The 15,201-nt window shown below is 43.4% G+C and overlaps 1 protein-coding gene across 4 annotated transcripts in view; it reads right to left on the minus strand.

Annotated features, from left to right (window-relative positions):
• The window catches only part of LOC137615478 (uncharacterized), a 192,594-nt gene that overhangs the window by 6,044 nt on the left and 171,349 nt on the right, over positions 1-15,201 (minus strand). For all 4 annotated transcript variants that reach the window (XM_068345391.1, XM_068345387.1, XM_068345389.1 and 1 more), the window contains one exon: positions 6,115-6,250. In XM_068345391.1, coding sequence (XP_068201492.1) covers positions 6,115-6,250 — 136 coding nt within the window. The remainder of the gene's footprint in view (positions 1-6,114; positions 6,251-15,201) is intronic.

The raw sequence follows: 15,201 nt of genomic DNA on the forward strand, positions 1-15,201 counted from the left end.
ACACAAACCCTCATACATGCATATAAACCAAGGTTGAGTGGGGTTATTAACTCCTTTGCCTAATACAGAAACTGCAGCTATGCATGGGCCCAAGGTATAGCACTAGCCAAAGTCTACTCTCACCACTCTAAGTTAATGAGAAGCGAAGACAGAGTTGCTCCTCCAGAAAATAGCATCCATGAATAGCCTAACTAACATATATTCCTGATATGCCAGAGAGGTAGCAATGGCTCTCACTTCGTGAGCCCGTAATTTCAACAGGGCGAAGTGTTCCTCCTCACATAAGAGGTGGGCTTCCCTAATTTTCTCACTCAGGAAAAAGGACAAAGCATACTTAGACAGGGGTTTTTGGCGGATCTTTCACTGAACACCATAACAAGTTGGATGCACAGCTCACGTTCATAGTGTGAGCCAAAAAAACTATGAGGGACCTAACTGGGCAGAGGAGTCTTTCCTTCTCTCGACCCACTAGGTTCGTGAGGTTAATGACATCAAACGTCGTAGGACAGGGTTACGAAGGGTTCTCGCTCTTTACGAGAAAGATGAACCTTAAGGCACAAACTGCCCTATCCTAATTGAAGCTCACCCTCTTCCCAATCGCTTGGACTTCGCTGACCTCTTGGCATTCGCTAGAGTCATAAGGGAGAGGGTTTTCTTCGCTACAACTCGAAGAGAGGCTAGCGAGATAGGTTCAAATTTCTTGGAGCACAGAAACTTAAACACCACATCCAGTATAAGAGTACCTATTACTTCGTCTGAAAAGACCCAATGAGGTCCTGCAAACCTTGATTTTGGGACAACTCTAGGCCTCTATGCCTAAAGATGGCGGAGAGCATACTGCTGTATCCATTGATGGTAGAAACAGCCAGCTTAGCATCCTGTCTGAGGTACAAGAAGAAGTCTGCAATCTGGCTCAGAGAGGTAGTGGATGGGGAAACTTGTGCCGCCTGCACCAAGCTCTAAAGGTCTCCCACCTAGATTGGTAGACTCTTTGTGAAGAGATCCTCCTTGCTCTGGCGATAGATTTCGTCGCTTGTGCCGAAAAGCCTCGAGATCTGACAAGCTTCTAGTCAGTCTGAAGGAAGTCAGTTGACAGCAAGGGGGGTAAGATGATACCTCTCGAAGTGGGGCTGTTTGAGAAGATCTGGACTTGCCGAAGTCTTCTTGGGAAGTCCATCAACATGCCCATCACTTCCGAAAACCATTCCCTAGCAGGCCAGAATGGAGCCGCTAGGATCATTCGCCCCGAATCGAGGAGAGCGAATTTCCTGAAGACCAGATTGATGATCTCGAACGGGGGCAACGCAAACATGTCCACCCCCGTCCAATCCATCAGGAAGGAGTCCACTGCTACAGCTTCCTCGTCCGGGACTAGGAAGCAGCAGTAGGGGATCCTCTTCTTCCAGTTGGAGGCAAAAAGGTCTGTTACAGGTCTGCCCCACAACATCCAGAGACTGACAGACTTGCGGGTTGAGAGACCATTCTGTGGGAAAAAAAACAAGTCTCTTCCTGCTGAGCAAGATTGCCCCGATGTTTCTTGCCCAAGAACAAACCTCCTTCCTAGATCCAAGAAATCAGAACGAAGGCGTCCTTGATCTCGACACACGATTCGACTAGTGTCATCACGAAGTCCTAGTTTCTCATGTTCAAAGTCATGCCTCATGCTAGAACTTCGACGTCGAGCGTCCTGAAAGACGAGGCGCCGATCGTCCTGTAAGACGTGGCGCCGATAGTCCTGTAAGACGTGGTGCCAAAAGTCCTGTAAGACGTGGAGCCTGTAAGACGTGGAGCCTGTAAGACGTGGAGCCGAGAGGTTAACACAGCGAGACGCTGAACGTTCTAGAAGACAAGGTGCTGAGCGTCCTGGTGTCAGAAGAGACTCTTCTTGTTGACAGGAAGACCTAATTATTTGATAGGCTCAACGTTATCTAAAAATCCAGATACAGGGACGCTCTGATTTCGCCAGAGAGCAGTATTCCGCTACATAAAGCATAAGTTACTTGAACATGAGAGGGGCGGAGCTGAGACCAAAACACACGCCCGAAACTGACCCATTCTACACCTGTTCTTCCTTGTAAACAAACCTCAGATAAAGTTTGATTGCATAGCCTGCCACTTAGACTCCTCTCTAGAACTGGGAGAGAGAATCGTTGTAGCTAAAAACTAAAAGAGGTTTCCCTATAAAAGGAAAAAAGTAATCCTCCTTCAGAAGAAGTACTGACCAAAGGTCTGCTCCCTTCTTCTCCAAAGATTTTGAAGTCTCCATGGAGAACTTTGACTTCTGAACGAAGGCGTAAAGAGCATTTACGTCCAAGACCGGACAAAAGACTCCCTCTCCCAAAAGAGACATTGAAGTTGCAACGTCGGTTAGGCAGAAAAAGTCTTATCGGAGTAACTAACAAAGGAGGATTCACTAGGATAAAGATTTCGCATCCATCCTTAGTAAAAAAAACACGGACCAAAGGTCTGCTCCTCTCCTCTCCCAGGCTCGCCAGAAGTAGCAAAGTCTGGCTCCTACTGTTGTTAGTCATCAAAGGTTTCTGTTTTAAGAAACAAAAATTAATATATTCTTAAAGCTCCATTAATGACCACGTGAAAACTCAGAGGGTGGGGAACATGGAGCAACAGAACTTAGGATCCTCTCCTTCTGTTAACCTCAAACAATTCAACAGGAGAAAAGTGATCACTAAAGTCATCCTTGACAAAGATCTTATAAGATGTGGCGTCGCCCTGAAAGGACAAGGCGGCAATCGTCCTATCATCCTGAAAGACGAGGCTGCCCTTGTCCCGAAAGACGAGGCTGCCCTCGTCCCGAAAGACGAGGCTGCCCTCGTCCCGAAAGACGAGGCTGCCCTCGTCCCGAAAGACGAGGCTGCCCTCGTCCCGAAAGACGAGGCTGCCCTCGCCCCGAAAGACGAGGTTGCACTCGCCCCGAAAGACGAGGCTGCATTCTTCCTGAAAGACGAGGCTGCATTCGCCCCGAAAGACGAGGCTGCATTCGCCCTGAAAGACGAGGCTGCATTCGTCCTGAAAGACGTGGCAGCATTCTTCCTGAAAGACAAGGCTGCATTCATCCTGAAAGACGAGGCAGCATTCGCCCTGAAAGACGAGGCAGCATTCGCCCTGAAAGACGAGGCAGCATTCGCCCTGAAAGACGAGGCAGCATTCGCCCTGAAAGACGAGGCAGCATTCGCCCTGAAAGACGAGGCAGCATTCGCCCTGAAAGACGAGGCAGCATTCGCCCTGAAAGACGAGGCTGCTTTTGCCCTGAAAGACGAGGCTGCATTCGTCCCGAAAGACGAGGCAGCATTAGGCCTGAAAGACGAGGCTGCATTCGTCCCGAAAGACGAGGCTGCATTCGTCCCGAAAGACGAGGCTGCATTCGTCCCGAAAGACGAGGCAGCATTCGCCCTGAAAGACGAGGCTGCATTCGTCCTGAAAGATGAGGCAGCATTCGCCCTGAAAGATGAGGCAGCATTCGCCCTGAAAGACGAGGCTGCATTCGTCCTGAAAGACGAGGCAGCATTCGCCCTGAAAGACGAGGCTGCATTCGCCCTGAAAGACAAGGCTGCATTCGTCCTGAAAGACTAGGCAGCATTCGCCCTGAAAGACGAGGCTGCATTAGTCCTGAAAAAAACGAGGCTGCATTCGTCCTGAAAGACGAGGCTGCATTCGCCCTGAAAGACGAGGCTGCATTCGCCCTGAAAGACGAGGCTGCATTCGCCCTGAAAGACGAGGCTGCATTCGTCCTGAAAGACGAGGCAGCATTCGTCCTGAAAGACGAGGCTGCATTCGCCCTGAAAGACGAGGCTGCATTTGCCCTGAAAGACGAGGCTGCATTCGTCCTGTCTTGAAAGCCTTAGCGCCGAGCGTTAAGGCAAAATGATATTCATTATGCCGCTCGGCGCATTCGGTTCCGACCAGAGTTTTCATAAGGCCGACTGGCGCTCTGGGACAAAAACCGAGTCAATGATGGTTTGTAAGCATTGATATTAGCAGTGAATATCTATGACTTAAAGTATTGCCATTAAAATCAAAAGTGATGCAATGCAAAACTCTAAAGCAGTGTAAGAATCTTAACGTTCAACGCTCTTTGCTTTCCCATGGCAAGGGCGAGCATTCTTGGGAACGTTAACAGGAACGCTCGCGAGGGCGTTTGCTCGTGAGCTAACGCCTCTCGTTTCCTTTCGCCGATCGACGTTCCCTCTCCCATGGGCCGGGGAGCTTGGAAGAGGTCTAAGGCTAGGAAAACAACGACCCTGTGTTGAAAGAATCCAATGCCTAATTTAGCACTGAAAACTTGCACTATTAAACTCTTACTCAAAAAACCATAGTTAGTCCTGCCCATTGTGAGAGAACTTATTCTTCTGCCACGGGCTTGAATGAGAAAGCAAAATCGTCTCTAGTACTTGCTATTTAAACTGTAACAAAATATTTTTATAAAATATTAAACAGACATTTCCATAATAAAATAAACTTTCAAACATACTTACCCGGCGGTCACAAAAAGAAAAAAACCACCGGGCAAGAGTTGAGATGTTGAAGACACTCACCCGGTAGTTACATATAACCACCGGTAAAATTAAATGTCATAAATACCTACCCGGTAGTTACATACAAACGCCGGGAAAGTTATACTTTAAAGATTAAAATGAACAGAAAAAAGGGAAAACAAATGTAATCCACAATTAATTCAAAGGGTTTTCAAAAACAAGCGAGTTGTAATAATAAAAAGAACAGATATAGCAATAACGTATCTATATATATAAATGTAAACAATAGGAACATATAAATGAAAATGCTACTAAAACTAGAATTCCCATATAGTTGTTGTTGGAGAATAATAGCCAACACTTTAATTCCCATAACGAAAAGAACGCTACCAAGGCATGTTGGGACTGCACCGATAGTAACGAGTAACAGCGTAAATTGACCATAAGCTAGTTCTATTTAATTTATGAAATTAGATCGATGATTTAAAGAACAAATACCAAATGGACAAATATTTCTTTAAAATTTTACATTAAAAGTTAAAAAACTTATATAAGTGGAATTCCTCCCATTCTTAGCATAAAACAAATAAAGAGAATTTGCAAGACATACATGAAGATTACGTCACACGACTGTGACGTCATAGAGTTGCCGGAACGTATTTCCGTCATCAGGATTAAAAACTTTGCACCTAAAATATAGTGCACAAACAACACCTCTGCATACAAACTGTGAGGATCAACCGACAGTTTCGGTAACCTCACCTTGCATACATCACTCGCACAAACACGAAAATTAAGTTATCACTCATGATAAACAAAGTAAATAATAATAAGAAAACACGATTGCCAAAACCCTAAATCAGTGTACTTCACCAAACGAAGTCCAAAAAAAGGAGAAGGGAAAATGATTAGAAAAACTCTCAATGGTGGACCGACGACGTTCTCGATCCAGCCGGCAGAGATGAACTGAAGTCTTGGACACGGGAATGATTCCTTGGACCACCCTGTGACGGGTGTTACCACCTACCTCCCAACCACCACAAGGCGGTTGCCTCGTTTTGAAAAATTCTGCCGATTTATAGATATCAGCTATATATATATATAACTGCCAGGCAAGTACTATTCATAAAAATATAAATTCTAATCCTGTAATTTTTGGAAAGACCCTTTCTTCAAAATACCAAAAAATAAGGAATATCTGATGGAGGGATATATACAACGAATCTTTATAACAAATATGTTTCAATATCTACCCAATATCAATATGCCTAGATGTTTCAGCAACAGGTTTATTAACAAAAACAAATTGGAAACCAGTCTCTCCTGGATTTGAAATAGCCTGCCTATAAGTTACACTTCTTCATCAGATTTTGCCACTATTACAGTATTAGTACAGAATATGTTTGCAATCCTCTATTTGTTTCTGAGTCCACTAGGTTAGTGAGGAGGTAGGAGGGCATATATGAATATTGAGTAAGTATTGCAATACTTAGCAGAATCGAGGAATATGGGTAAATACTGCATGCAATTCTACTGCTGTACTCGCAGAGGAGTATTAGAAAATAATAGTTTTAGTATATTACTTTAACCTTGAAATGACAAATATGGTAATCTAACTTACCCTCAGAGCATAAATGGTGTCTTTGTCATGAAAGCCCAACAATTCTAATATCTCTGGAACATCACGTAAAGGAAACGCCGAGAGACAAGGACGAACTTCACATATGGCTTCATCATAAATTACCCCTGATCCGAGTCTGAAAAAAATTGAAAATGCTGTTCTACAATGCAAATCTATTACTTATAAATTGCCTAAAATGAGACTTACTAAGTCATTAAACTAACTTATAAACTACTGTATTCAATAAATATATATTTGATTTGCAATTAATTTACTATTTAAAATTCCGCCAGTTTTGTTGTCCCACGATTGTCCTCGACACTTCAAATCAATCTTATAAAAGAAAACAGCCACAGCAAGTAGAAGTGTTATGCATGTGGGGGCTGATCCACTGGTTTTAAGCAAGGAAAGTCTCACATTTTATCACAGCTTTCAATTTCAAAATATTTCTTATTCTCTTTCATAACTTATTTGTTACTTGTCAGTGTCTTTATCCATAATGAGCTACTTTTCCTACGATGTGTGGCCTCATTTACAATTTTCTCACATCACCATTCAGAAGCAAATTTGATAAGACTTCCAAGAGAAACAGAATTCAACCAATCTCTGAGGTGAGCAAAGAATTGAAATTGCCAATATACACATCCTGATAGTAGGTAAATAAGCAAAATAGCATAATTTTAATCTGGATTGCAAAAGACAGAATATAAATATAAGTTGTTGCTATGCCTGCTACAAATCTTTGACTCGAAACTCTTGATATCCACGTTTAGAACAGGATTTATGTGAAGTAAGGTATTCGTGCCTACAGTGAACCCTCGTTTATCGCGGTAGATAGGTTCCAGACGCGGCCGCGATAGGTGAAAATCCGCGAAGTAGTGACACCATATTTACCTATTTATTCAACATGTATATTCAGACTTTTAAAACCTTCCCTTGTACGTAGTACTGTTAACAAACTAACCTTTAATGTACAGAACACTTAATGCATGTACTACAGTACCCTAAACTAAAACAGGCACAAATATTAAAGGTGATTTTATATCATGCGTTTCCTAAACACGCTAAAAAGCACGATAAAAAATGGCAACCAATGTTTTGTTTACATTTATCTCTGATCATAATGAAGAAACAAACTGGAGGTAGAGCTTTGCTTATTACCCAGACATATTTCCCATACTTTTCCCTTAGAACTAGATCACATCTTCCTACTTTAGATATATATATATATATATATATATATATATATATATATATATATATATATATATATATATATATATATATATAATATATATATATATATATATATATATATATATATATATATATATATATATATATGTATATATATATATATATATATATATATATATATATATATATATATATATATGTATATATATATATATATATATATATATATATATATATATATATATATATATATGTGTGTGTGTATATATATATATATATTTATATGTATACACATATATATACCTACATATATACATACATACATACATATATACATAAATACATGCATACATATATATATATATATATATATATATATATATATATATATATATATATATTACTGTATATATATGGGTTATGGAAAAAATCAGCGAAGTGGTGAATCCGCGAAGTGGTGAATCCGCGAAGTGGTGAATCCGCGATGGTCGAACCGCGAAGTAGCGAGGGTTCACTGTAATATACATTGAATCCTCCGTATCTTAAACTGGTATTGGTTTCTTGAACACTGAAATGAGATACTCAAAGGAGTGACACATTTGAGAAACCAAAGGCAAAACGTGATACAGTTCCCTACCCTATATCACTAAATGGTTTCAAGAGACCCGGCATTGGTCGATCTTCCATGTATGTCAGGTTTTCGCCCTACAAAGTGACATACTGTATGTTCCCTATACAAAAAAAAAGTAATCATAACCTATCATTTTATGAAAACAAGTTATCATGTGAAATACAGTGGTGTTAAGTACTTTACTTCACGGTACCTCGGTAGCCAAGTTTAATCAGTTCCAGGAGCCACCTCGCATCCGAAAACTATTTTTCCCTTAAGAAATATGACAAATTTGGAAGTAATATGTTATTTTCATTAGTAAAATAAATTTTTGAATATACTTACCCGATGATCATATAGCTGTCAGCTCTGCTGCCCGACAGAAAAACCTACGGGCGGAATACGCCAGCGATCGCTATACAGGTGGGGGTGTACATCAACAGCGCCATCTGTCAAGTAGGTACTCAAGTACTCGATGTCAACATAGAACCAATTTTCTCCTCTGTCCACTGGGTCTCTATTGGGGAGGATGGGTGGGTCCTTTAATTTATGATCATCGGGTAAGTATATTCAAAAATTTATTTTACTAATGAAAATAAAATTTTTCAATATTAAACTTACCCGATGATCATATAGCTGATTCACACCCAGGGGGGTGGGTAGAGACCAGCATTACATGTTGACATTATTATGAGCTAAGTATTCCGTATTTCATTTTAGCAGTTATTCAAAATAACAAACATAAAATAAATAAGTACCTGGTAAGAAAGTCGACTTGAACAATTACTCTGCCTTTTTAAGTACGTCTTCCTTACTGAGCCTCGCGATCCTCATAGGATGCTGAGCGACTCCTAGGAGCTGAAGTATGAAGGGTTGCAACCCATACTAAAGGTCCTCATCAAAACCTCTAATCTAGGCGCTTCTCAAGAAATGACTTTGACCACCCGCCAAATCAAGTAGGATGCGAAAGGCTTCTTAGCCTTCCGGACAACCCAAAAACAATAATAAAACATTTCAAGAGAGAGATTAAAAAGGTTATGGAATTAGGGAATTGTAGTGGTGGAGCCCTCACCACTACTGCACTCGTTGCTACGAATGGTCCCAGAGTGTAGCAGTTCTCGTAAAGAGACTGGACATTCTTAAGATAAAAGACGCGAACACTGATTTGCTTTTCCAATAGGTTGCGTCGAATATACTTTGCAGAGATCTATTTTGTTTAAAGGCCACGGAAGTTGCGACAGTTCTAACTTCGTGTGTCCTTACCTTCAGCAAAGCTTGGTCTTCCTCATTCAGATGGGAATGAGCTTCTCGTATTAACAGTCTGATAAAATAGGATAAAGAATTCTCTGACATAGGCAAAGATGGATTCTTAACTGAACACCATAAAGTTTCAGACGGGCCTCGTAAAGGTTTTTAAATAGAACTTAAGAGCTCTTACAGGGCATAATACTCTTTCTAGTTCATTTCCAACCATACGATAAGTTTGGAATATCGAACGATATTGGTCAAGGCCGAGAAGGCAGCTCGTGTTTGGCTAGAAAACCAAGTTGTAGAACATGTAGCCGTTTCGGATGAGAATCCGATGTTCTTGCTGAAGGTATGAATCTCACTGACTCTTTTAGCTGTGGTTAAGCATATCAGGAAAAGTCTTAAAGGTGAGATCTTCCAGGGAGGCTGATTGAAGCGGTTCGAACCTGTCTGACATAAGGAATCTTAGTACCACGTCTAAATTCCAACCAGGTGTAACCAAACGACGCTCCTTCGTGGTCTCAAAAGACTTAAGGAGGTCTTGTAGATCTTTATTGTTGGAAAGATCTAAGCCTCTGTGACGGAAGACTGATGCCAACATGCTTCTGTAACCCTTGATAGTGGGAGCTGAAAGAGATCGTTCTTTCCTCAGATATAAGAGAAAGTCAGCTATTTGAGTTACAGAGGTACTGGTCGAGGATACGGATACTGACTTGCACCTGTTTCGGAAGATTTCCCACTTCGATTGGTAGATTCTAAGGGTGGATGTTCTCCTTGCTCTAGCAAACGCTCTGGTTGCCTCCTTCGAAAAGCCTCTAGTTCTCGAGAGTCTTTCGATAGTCTGAAGGCAGTCAGACGAAGAGCGTGGAGGTCTTGGTGTACCTTCTTTACGCGTGGCTGACGTAGAAGGTCCACCCTTAGAGGAAGTGTTCTGGGAACGTCTACTAGCCATCGAAGTACCTCGGTGAGTTATTCTCTCGCGGGCCAGAGGGAAGCAACTAGCGTCAACCTTGTCCCTTCGTGAGAGGCGAACTTCTGCAGTACCTTGTTGACAAACTTGAACGGAGGGAATGCATATAGATCTAGATGTGACCAATCTAGTAGAAAGGCATCTATATGAACTACTGCTGGGTCCGGGATAGGTGAGCAAACTATTGGGAGCCTCTTGGTCATCGAGGTTGCGAAGAGATCTATGGTTGGCTGGCCCCAGGTGGCCCAAAGTCTCTTGCATACATCCTTGTGGAGGGTCCAATCTGTTGGAATTATTTGTCCCTTCCTACTGAGACAATCTGCTATGACATTCAAGTTGCCTTGGATGAACCTCGTTACTAGTGAAAAGTTTAGACCTGTTGACCAGTTGAGGAGGTCCCTTGCGATCTCGTACCATGTCAGAGAGTAGGTCCCTCCTTGCTTGGAGATGTACGTCAAAGCCGGGTGTTGTCCGAGTTCACCTCCACCACTTTGCCTTGAAGGAGAGACCTGAAGCTTTCCCAGGTCAGACGTACTGCCAGTAGCTTCTTGCAGTTGAAATGCATTGTCCTTTGACTCGAGTTCCATAATCCCGAGCATTCCCTACCGCCTAATGTCGCACCCCAGCCTACGTCCGATGCGTCCGAGAAGAGAACGTGGTTGGGAGTCTGAACAGTCAGGGGAAGACCCTTTCTAAGGTTGATAAAGTCCTTTCACCAAGTCAGACCAGACTTTATCTTTCCGGAAACCGGGATCGAGACCGCTTCTAGCGTCTTGTCCTTTTTCCAGTGAAAAGCTAGATGGTATAGAAGAGGACGGAGGTGTAGTCTTCCTAGTGACACAAATTGATCCACGGATGACAGTGTCCCTACCAGACTCATCCACAGCCTGACAGGCAGCGTTCCTTCTTCAGCATCTTCTGGATGGATAGCAGGGCTGGGGGCTGATCGTCTTGTTCAGCAACGTCCTCATCAGAGGGTTCCTCATCCGAAACTGATGAGGAAACGGCAACGGAGTGGGCAACGTCTGACTCGCTGAATCCGGTCGCACTGGTGGATGCGTGACGGAGCCGGACGCAAAATCATGGAACTGCTGCACAGTCTGTGAACTGTCAACAACCATGGGTGCGCGAGGAAGTACAGCGTCAACCCGAAACTGTCTAGACTGTCTGGGTTGTGCAGTCAACACCCAACCGGGTTGCTGAGGTTGACGCACTGCGTCACAACAAGTCACCTCTGCTGGTTGTTGAACGTCCTGAATGTCAACAACCACCTCCGAGCGTCGCTTAACATCAACGTGCGACTGGCAACCCACACTGGGTCGCATCGGTGGAGGAACCATCTTAACTGTCAGACGCGAGTACTGGCAGACGCGAGTAGGTTACCTCAGCGTCAACAGTGCGCACAACCAACCGGTTGGAAGGTTGTTGGCCAGAAGGTTCTTCTCCGCATTTAAGTCCTCTATCAAGGACGCAAGCTTGGACTGCATGTCTTGCAGCAAAGCCCTTTAAGGTCTACAGGAGCAGGTGTGGCAACAGACGGGGTTAGCGACTGAGGCGGAACCATTTACCATCCCTGAAAGCCTTGTTAGTGTGACATAATAGTACAGTAAAACTTCAAAGGCTCACAAAAGTTGAGAAGTTGACCTGTAAACAACTTGGAGCGTCTCCTGGCTAGGCGCCAGGGCGAGTCTACCAGAATTGAGAAGTCTTTCTGGGCAGAGGCATGAACTCCCAAGCCGAGAACTTCTCTCGTGTCCTATAAGACTCTCGCTCTATAAGCCAGTTTATTTAAAGTCCATAGAAGGCTAAGCAGCTTAAGGCTCCTCTCCAAATGACAGAGTCCTCAAAGGAATATCAGTAGGAGGGAGAACAGCACTTTCTCATCTACAGGAACCTAGACCGAGAAAAGCTAGGTTATCTCAGTGAGGGTCTCACTGGTGCATTAGCAGCAGACCAGAAGGCAACGTTATGTAACTGCTTGACAGTCTGTGAACTGTCAAAAACTGAACTGTCAACCACAACAGGTGCGTGAGGACATACAGCACTGGTGCATAAGTAGCAGACCAGAAGGCAACGTTATGTAACTGCTTGACAGTCTGTGAGCTGGCAACAACCAAAGCTGTGTGGGGAAGCCTCAACTCCTGACTGACTAGTCTGCTACGGGCGAGTGGCGGTAACCACAGTGAGTTGCGGAGGCTGACGCACCGTGTCAAAACACGGCAGCTTAACTCCACCCTCCTGTGTTGTGGTAGCACACGCACGACAACGGAGTGCTCCGTGCGTCTGTGGGAGTCAGCATGCGTCTGGCAGGGTCGACTGCGCATGGGTGGAGGAGCTCTCAAAGCCAGAGTGTGGGAGCAGGCAGCCGCAGCGTCTGCTGGGCGCACAACCGTGGCAGGTTGTAGGCAAACGGGTGCATCGTCAACCTTCTCCGCAGTCGGAGTGTGGGAGCAGGCAGCCTCAGCGTGAGCTGGGCGCACAACCGTGGCAGGTTGTAGGCTAACGGGTGCAGCGTTAACCTTCTCCGCACGAAACTCCTGCATAACCGCAGCTAACCGAGTCTGCATAGACTGCAGTAAAGACCACTAGGGTCTACAAAAGCGGCAACAGACGGAGCTACTGTCCGTTGTGACTGAGGGTCTAAAACAGCGGGTGCGGCAACAGACGGAGTTACTGCCTGTTGCGGTACCACCTTGCCTCTCTTGGGAGGTGTGCAGTCGTCGGATGACTGCAGCGAGTCCGAACTGACCCAGTGGCTACACCTGGGCCGTTGGACTTGCGTGGAAGGGACCGACTTGCACTATATAAGCTGCGAGACCTTGGTCCAAGGTTTCTTACGAGAAACCTCTTCCGCAGACGAGAAGTAAATGGGCTCTCTCGTCTTTGTGTGGGTGGGGCGATCTGGGTAGATACGCCCGAAACCACGGAGGGAAAAACGTCTGTTCGCTGATCAAGGCCTGAAGAACCCATAAGTCGTTCGACATTACTTCTCCCCCGGGCTTGGGAGCTTGCAAGAGGTCCCGGACTAGGTGAACGACAGGCACGAACAGACGAACCCTCGGACGCAACACTGTAACACTTTGCGCATATCACTTTATCACTTTGATTTTCTGTTTTGCACTTATTTCACTGAAATCGAAACTTTAACTGATTTCTACCTGAAACACGCAATCCTACCCTTCATTAAAAGGTAGTAATTGCGAAAACAGTCGTATAATGCAACAGAAAACATATATATAAAGATAAAGAATTTAGTGGCTGGGAAAGAGACTAAATACTAGTTCAAATAAACTACGTTTACAATCTCTCACCGCACATAGCCTGGGAACAAGAATAAAACCCTAGAAACGTTTTACCTTCTTCCCCTACAGCGACTAGGGAGGAGAGTAAAACGAGAACAACGTTACCCGCTTGAACGAAACGTTTTTTTCTCCTCTCTCTCCCTCCGTCTCTATCTCTCTCTTTCTCTCTAGAATTCGCACCTGAGAGAAGAGCCCAATTATATATCGTCAAAACATGTTATTGCTAAAGGAAAAAAACTGAAAGGTTTTCCAAATAAAAAGTTCCTTTAATTTAGAATTTAAACCATTTAAGCTAAGAAAGAATGAACAAAACGCCAGAATCGGTTTACTCTTACTGCAAAGTGAAACCGTGATACACTCTCTCTCTATCGTAACGATAGAGCGCTAGTTGAACGTCCTGAACGTCAACAACTGCGTAGACTAAAAAACTAAACGTTAGTTCATCTTTGAAAACAGTACGTAGACTATCAAAGAAATTCTTTCATAAAACATTAATTTTAAAAAGTTTTAAATTCTTTAAAGGTTAAATACGAAATAACGGGCTCAACGTTGATTAACTTCGGTTCCAAGTTAGGACCGCCTACTATCAGAAAAGGTCGCATATAAACAAAACATAAAAATTTATTTTTATATGTTTATAATAAAAGGAAAGTTAATCGAAGAGGCCTAATAAAGGCGGAGAGATATAAAATATATAGATCTATAACGTGTTAAGCAAAATTACTAAAAACCTAAACACACTTCCGTCTAAGGGAAGGGTCGGCCATTTAAAAGTGAAAGAGAGTCCATACTCTCTTTGTCACCATAATTAAATCTATCCAAAACGAGTTCAAGTTTTGAAATGAAGATAAAACCCCTGCATAGCGAAAGCTCAAAACTGGAATAGAGTACTTCACCAAATAGTTGTGAAAACAAATCCAGTTAGTAACAGCGTATTTAGTAGGTCTTGCCAGTGGCACGACAGAGAGAAAATTGGTTCTATGTTGACATCGAGTACTTGAGTACCTACTTGACAGATGGCGCTGTTGATGTACACCCCCACCTGTATAGCGATCGCTGGCGTATTCCGCCCGTAGGTTTTTCTGTCGGGCAGCAGAGCTGACAGCTATATGATCATCGGGTAAGTTTAATATTGAAAATTGTATTTTCGCTAAGAATACAAACCTGTAGCTATCTATAAGGATTTACTTTCGGCAAAGCTAGAAGACTAGCCATCAAGACTTTTAAGCAAGGTAGCAACTACTGAACCCACTAGTTACTGGAGGGGAGGTGTAGCTGGGGTTGCCAGTTACCCTCTCACTCACACACCGGTGTATTCGAGCCACTTTTGATTGCAGGCAGGAATTAGTAGGGGGACACGTGATGGCGGGACAATTTGTATAAATAACTACAGGTTTGTATCGTTAGGAAAAATACAAATTACTTCCAAATTTGTCATTTGTTCCGATATTCATACAAACCCTACGCTATTTATAGGGATGACTCACCCATTAGAAGAGTGGAAGTCTGACCAATTGGCTTGGCCTTTGACCCGGGGTTTTCCCGTGCAGGATTGGCACGTAACCGAGAGAAATCCTGACACATCGCTAAAGCTCAGGACAACGCACAAATAGCGGCCTGTGCGGCCCGTGTGCATGTGATACTAGCAATGTGACGGTCTAGGTAAGATTTGTTTTGAGTTAAATAGGAATCTTAGCATCAAACATAGATGTTTGCCAATACCCAAACCAAGGAAAGTATCGGAGACGTAAACAAACATT

This window comes from Palaemon carinicauda, chromosome 21 (genome assembly GCF_036898095.1).
Source record: "Palaemon carinicauda isolate YSFRI2023 chromosome 21, ASM3689809v2, whole genome shotgun sequence".
In the NCBI taxonomy this organism is placed as follows: Eukaryota; Metazoa; Arthropoda; class Malacostraca; order Decapoda; family Palaemonidae; genus Palaemon; species Palaemon carinicauda.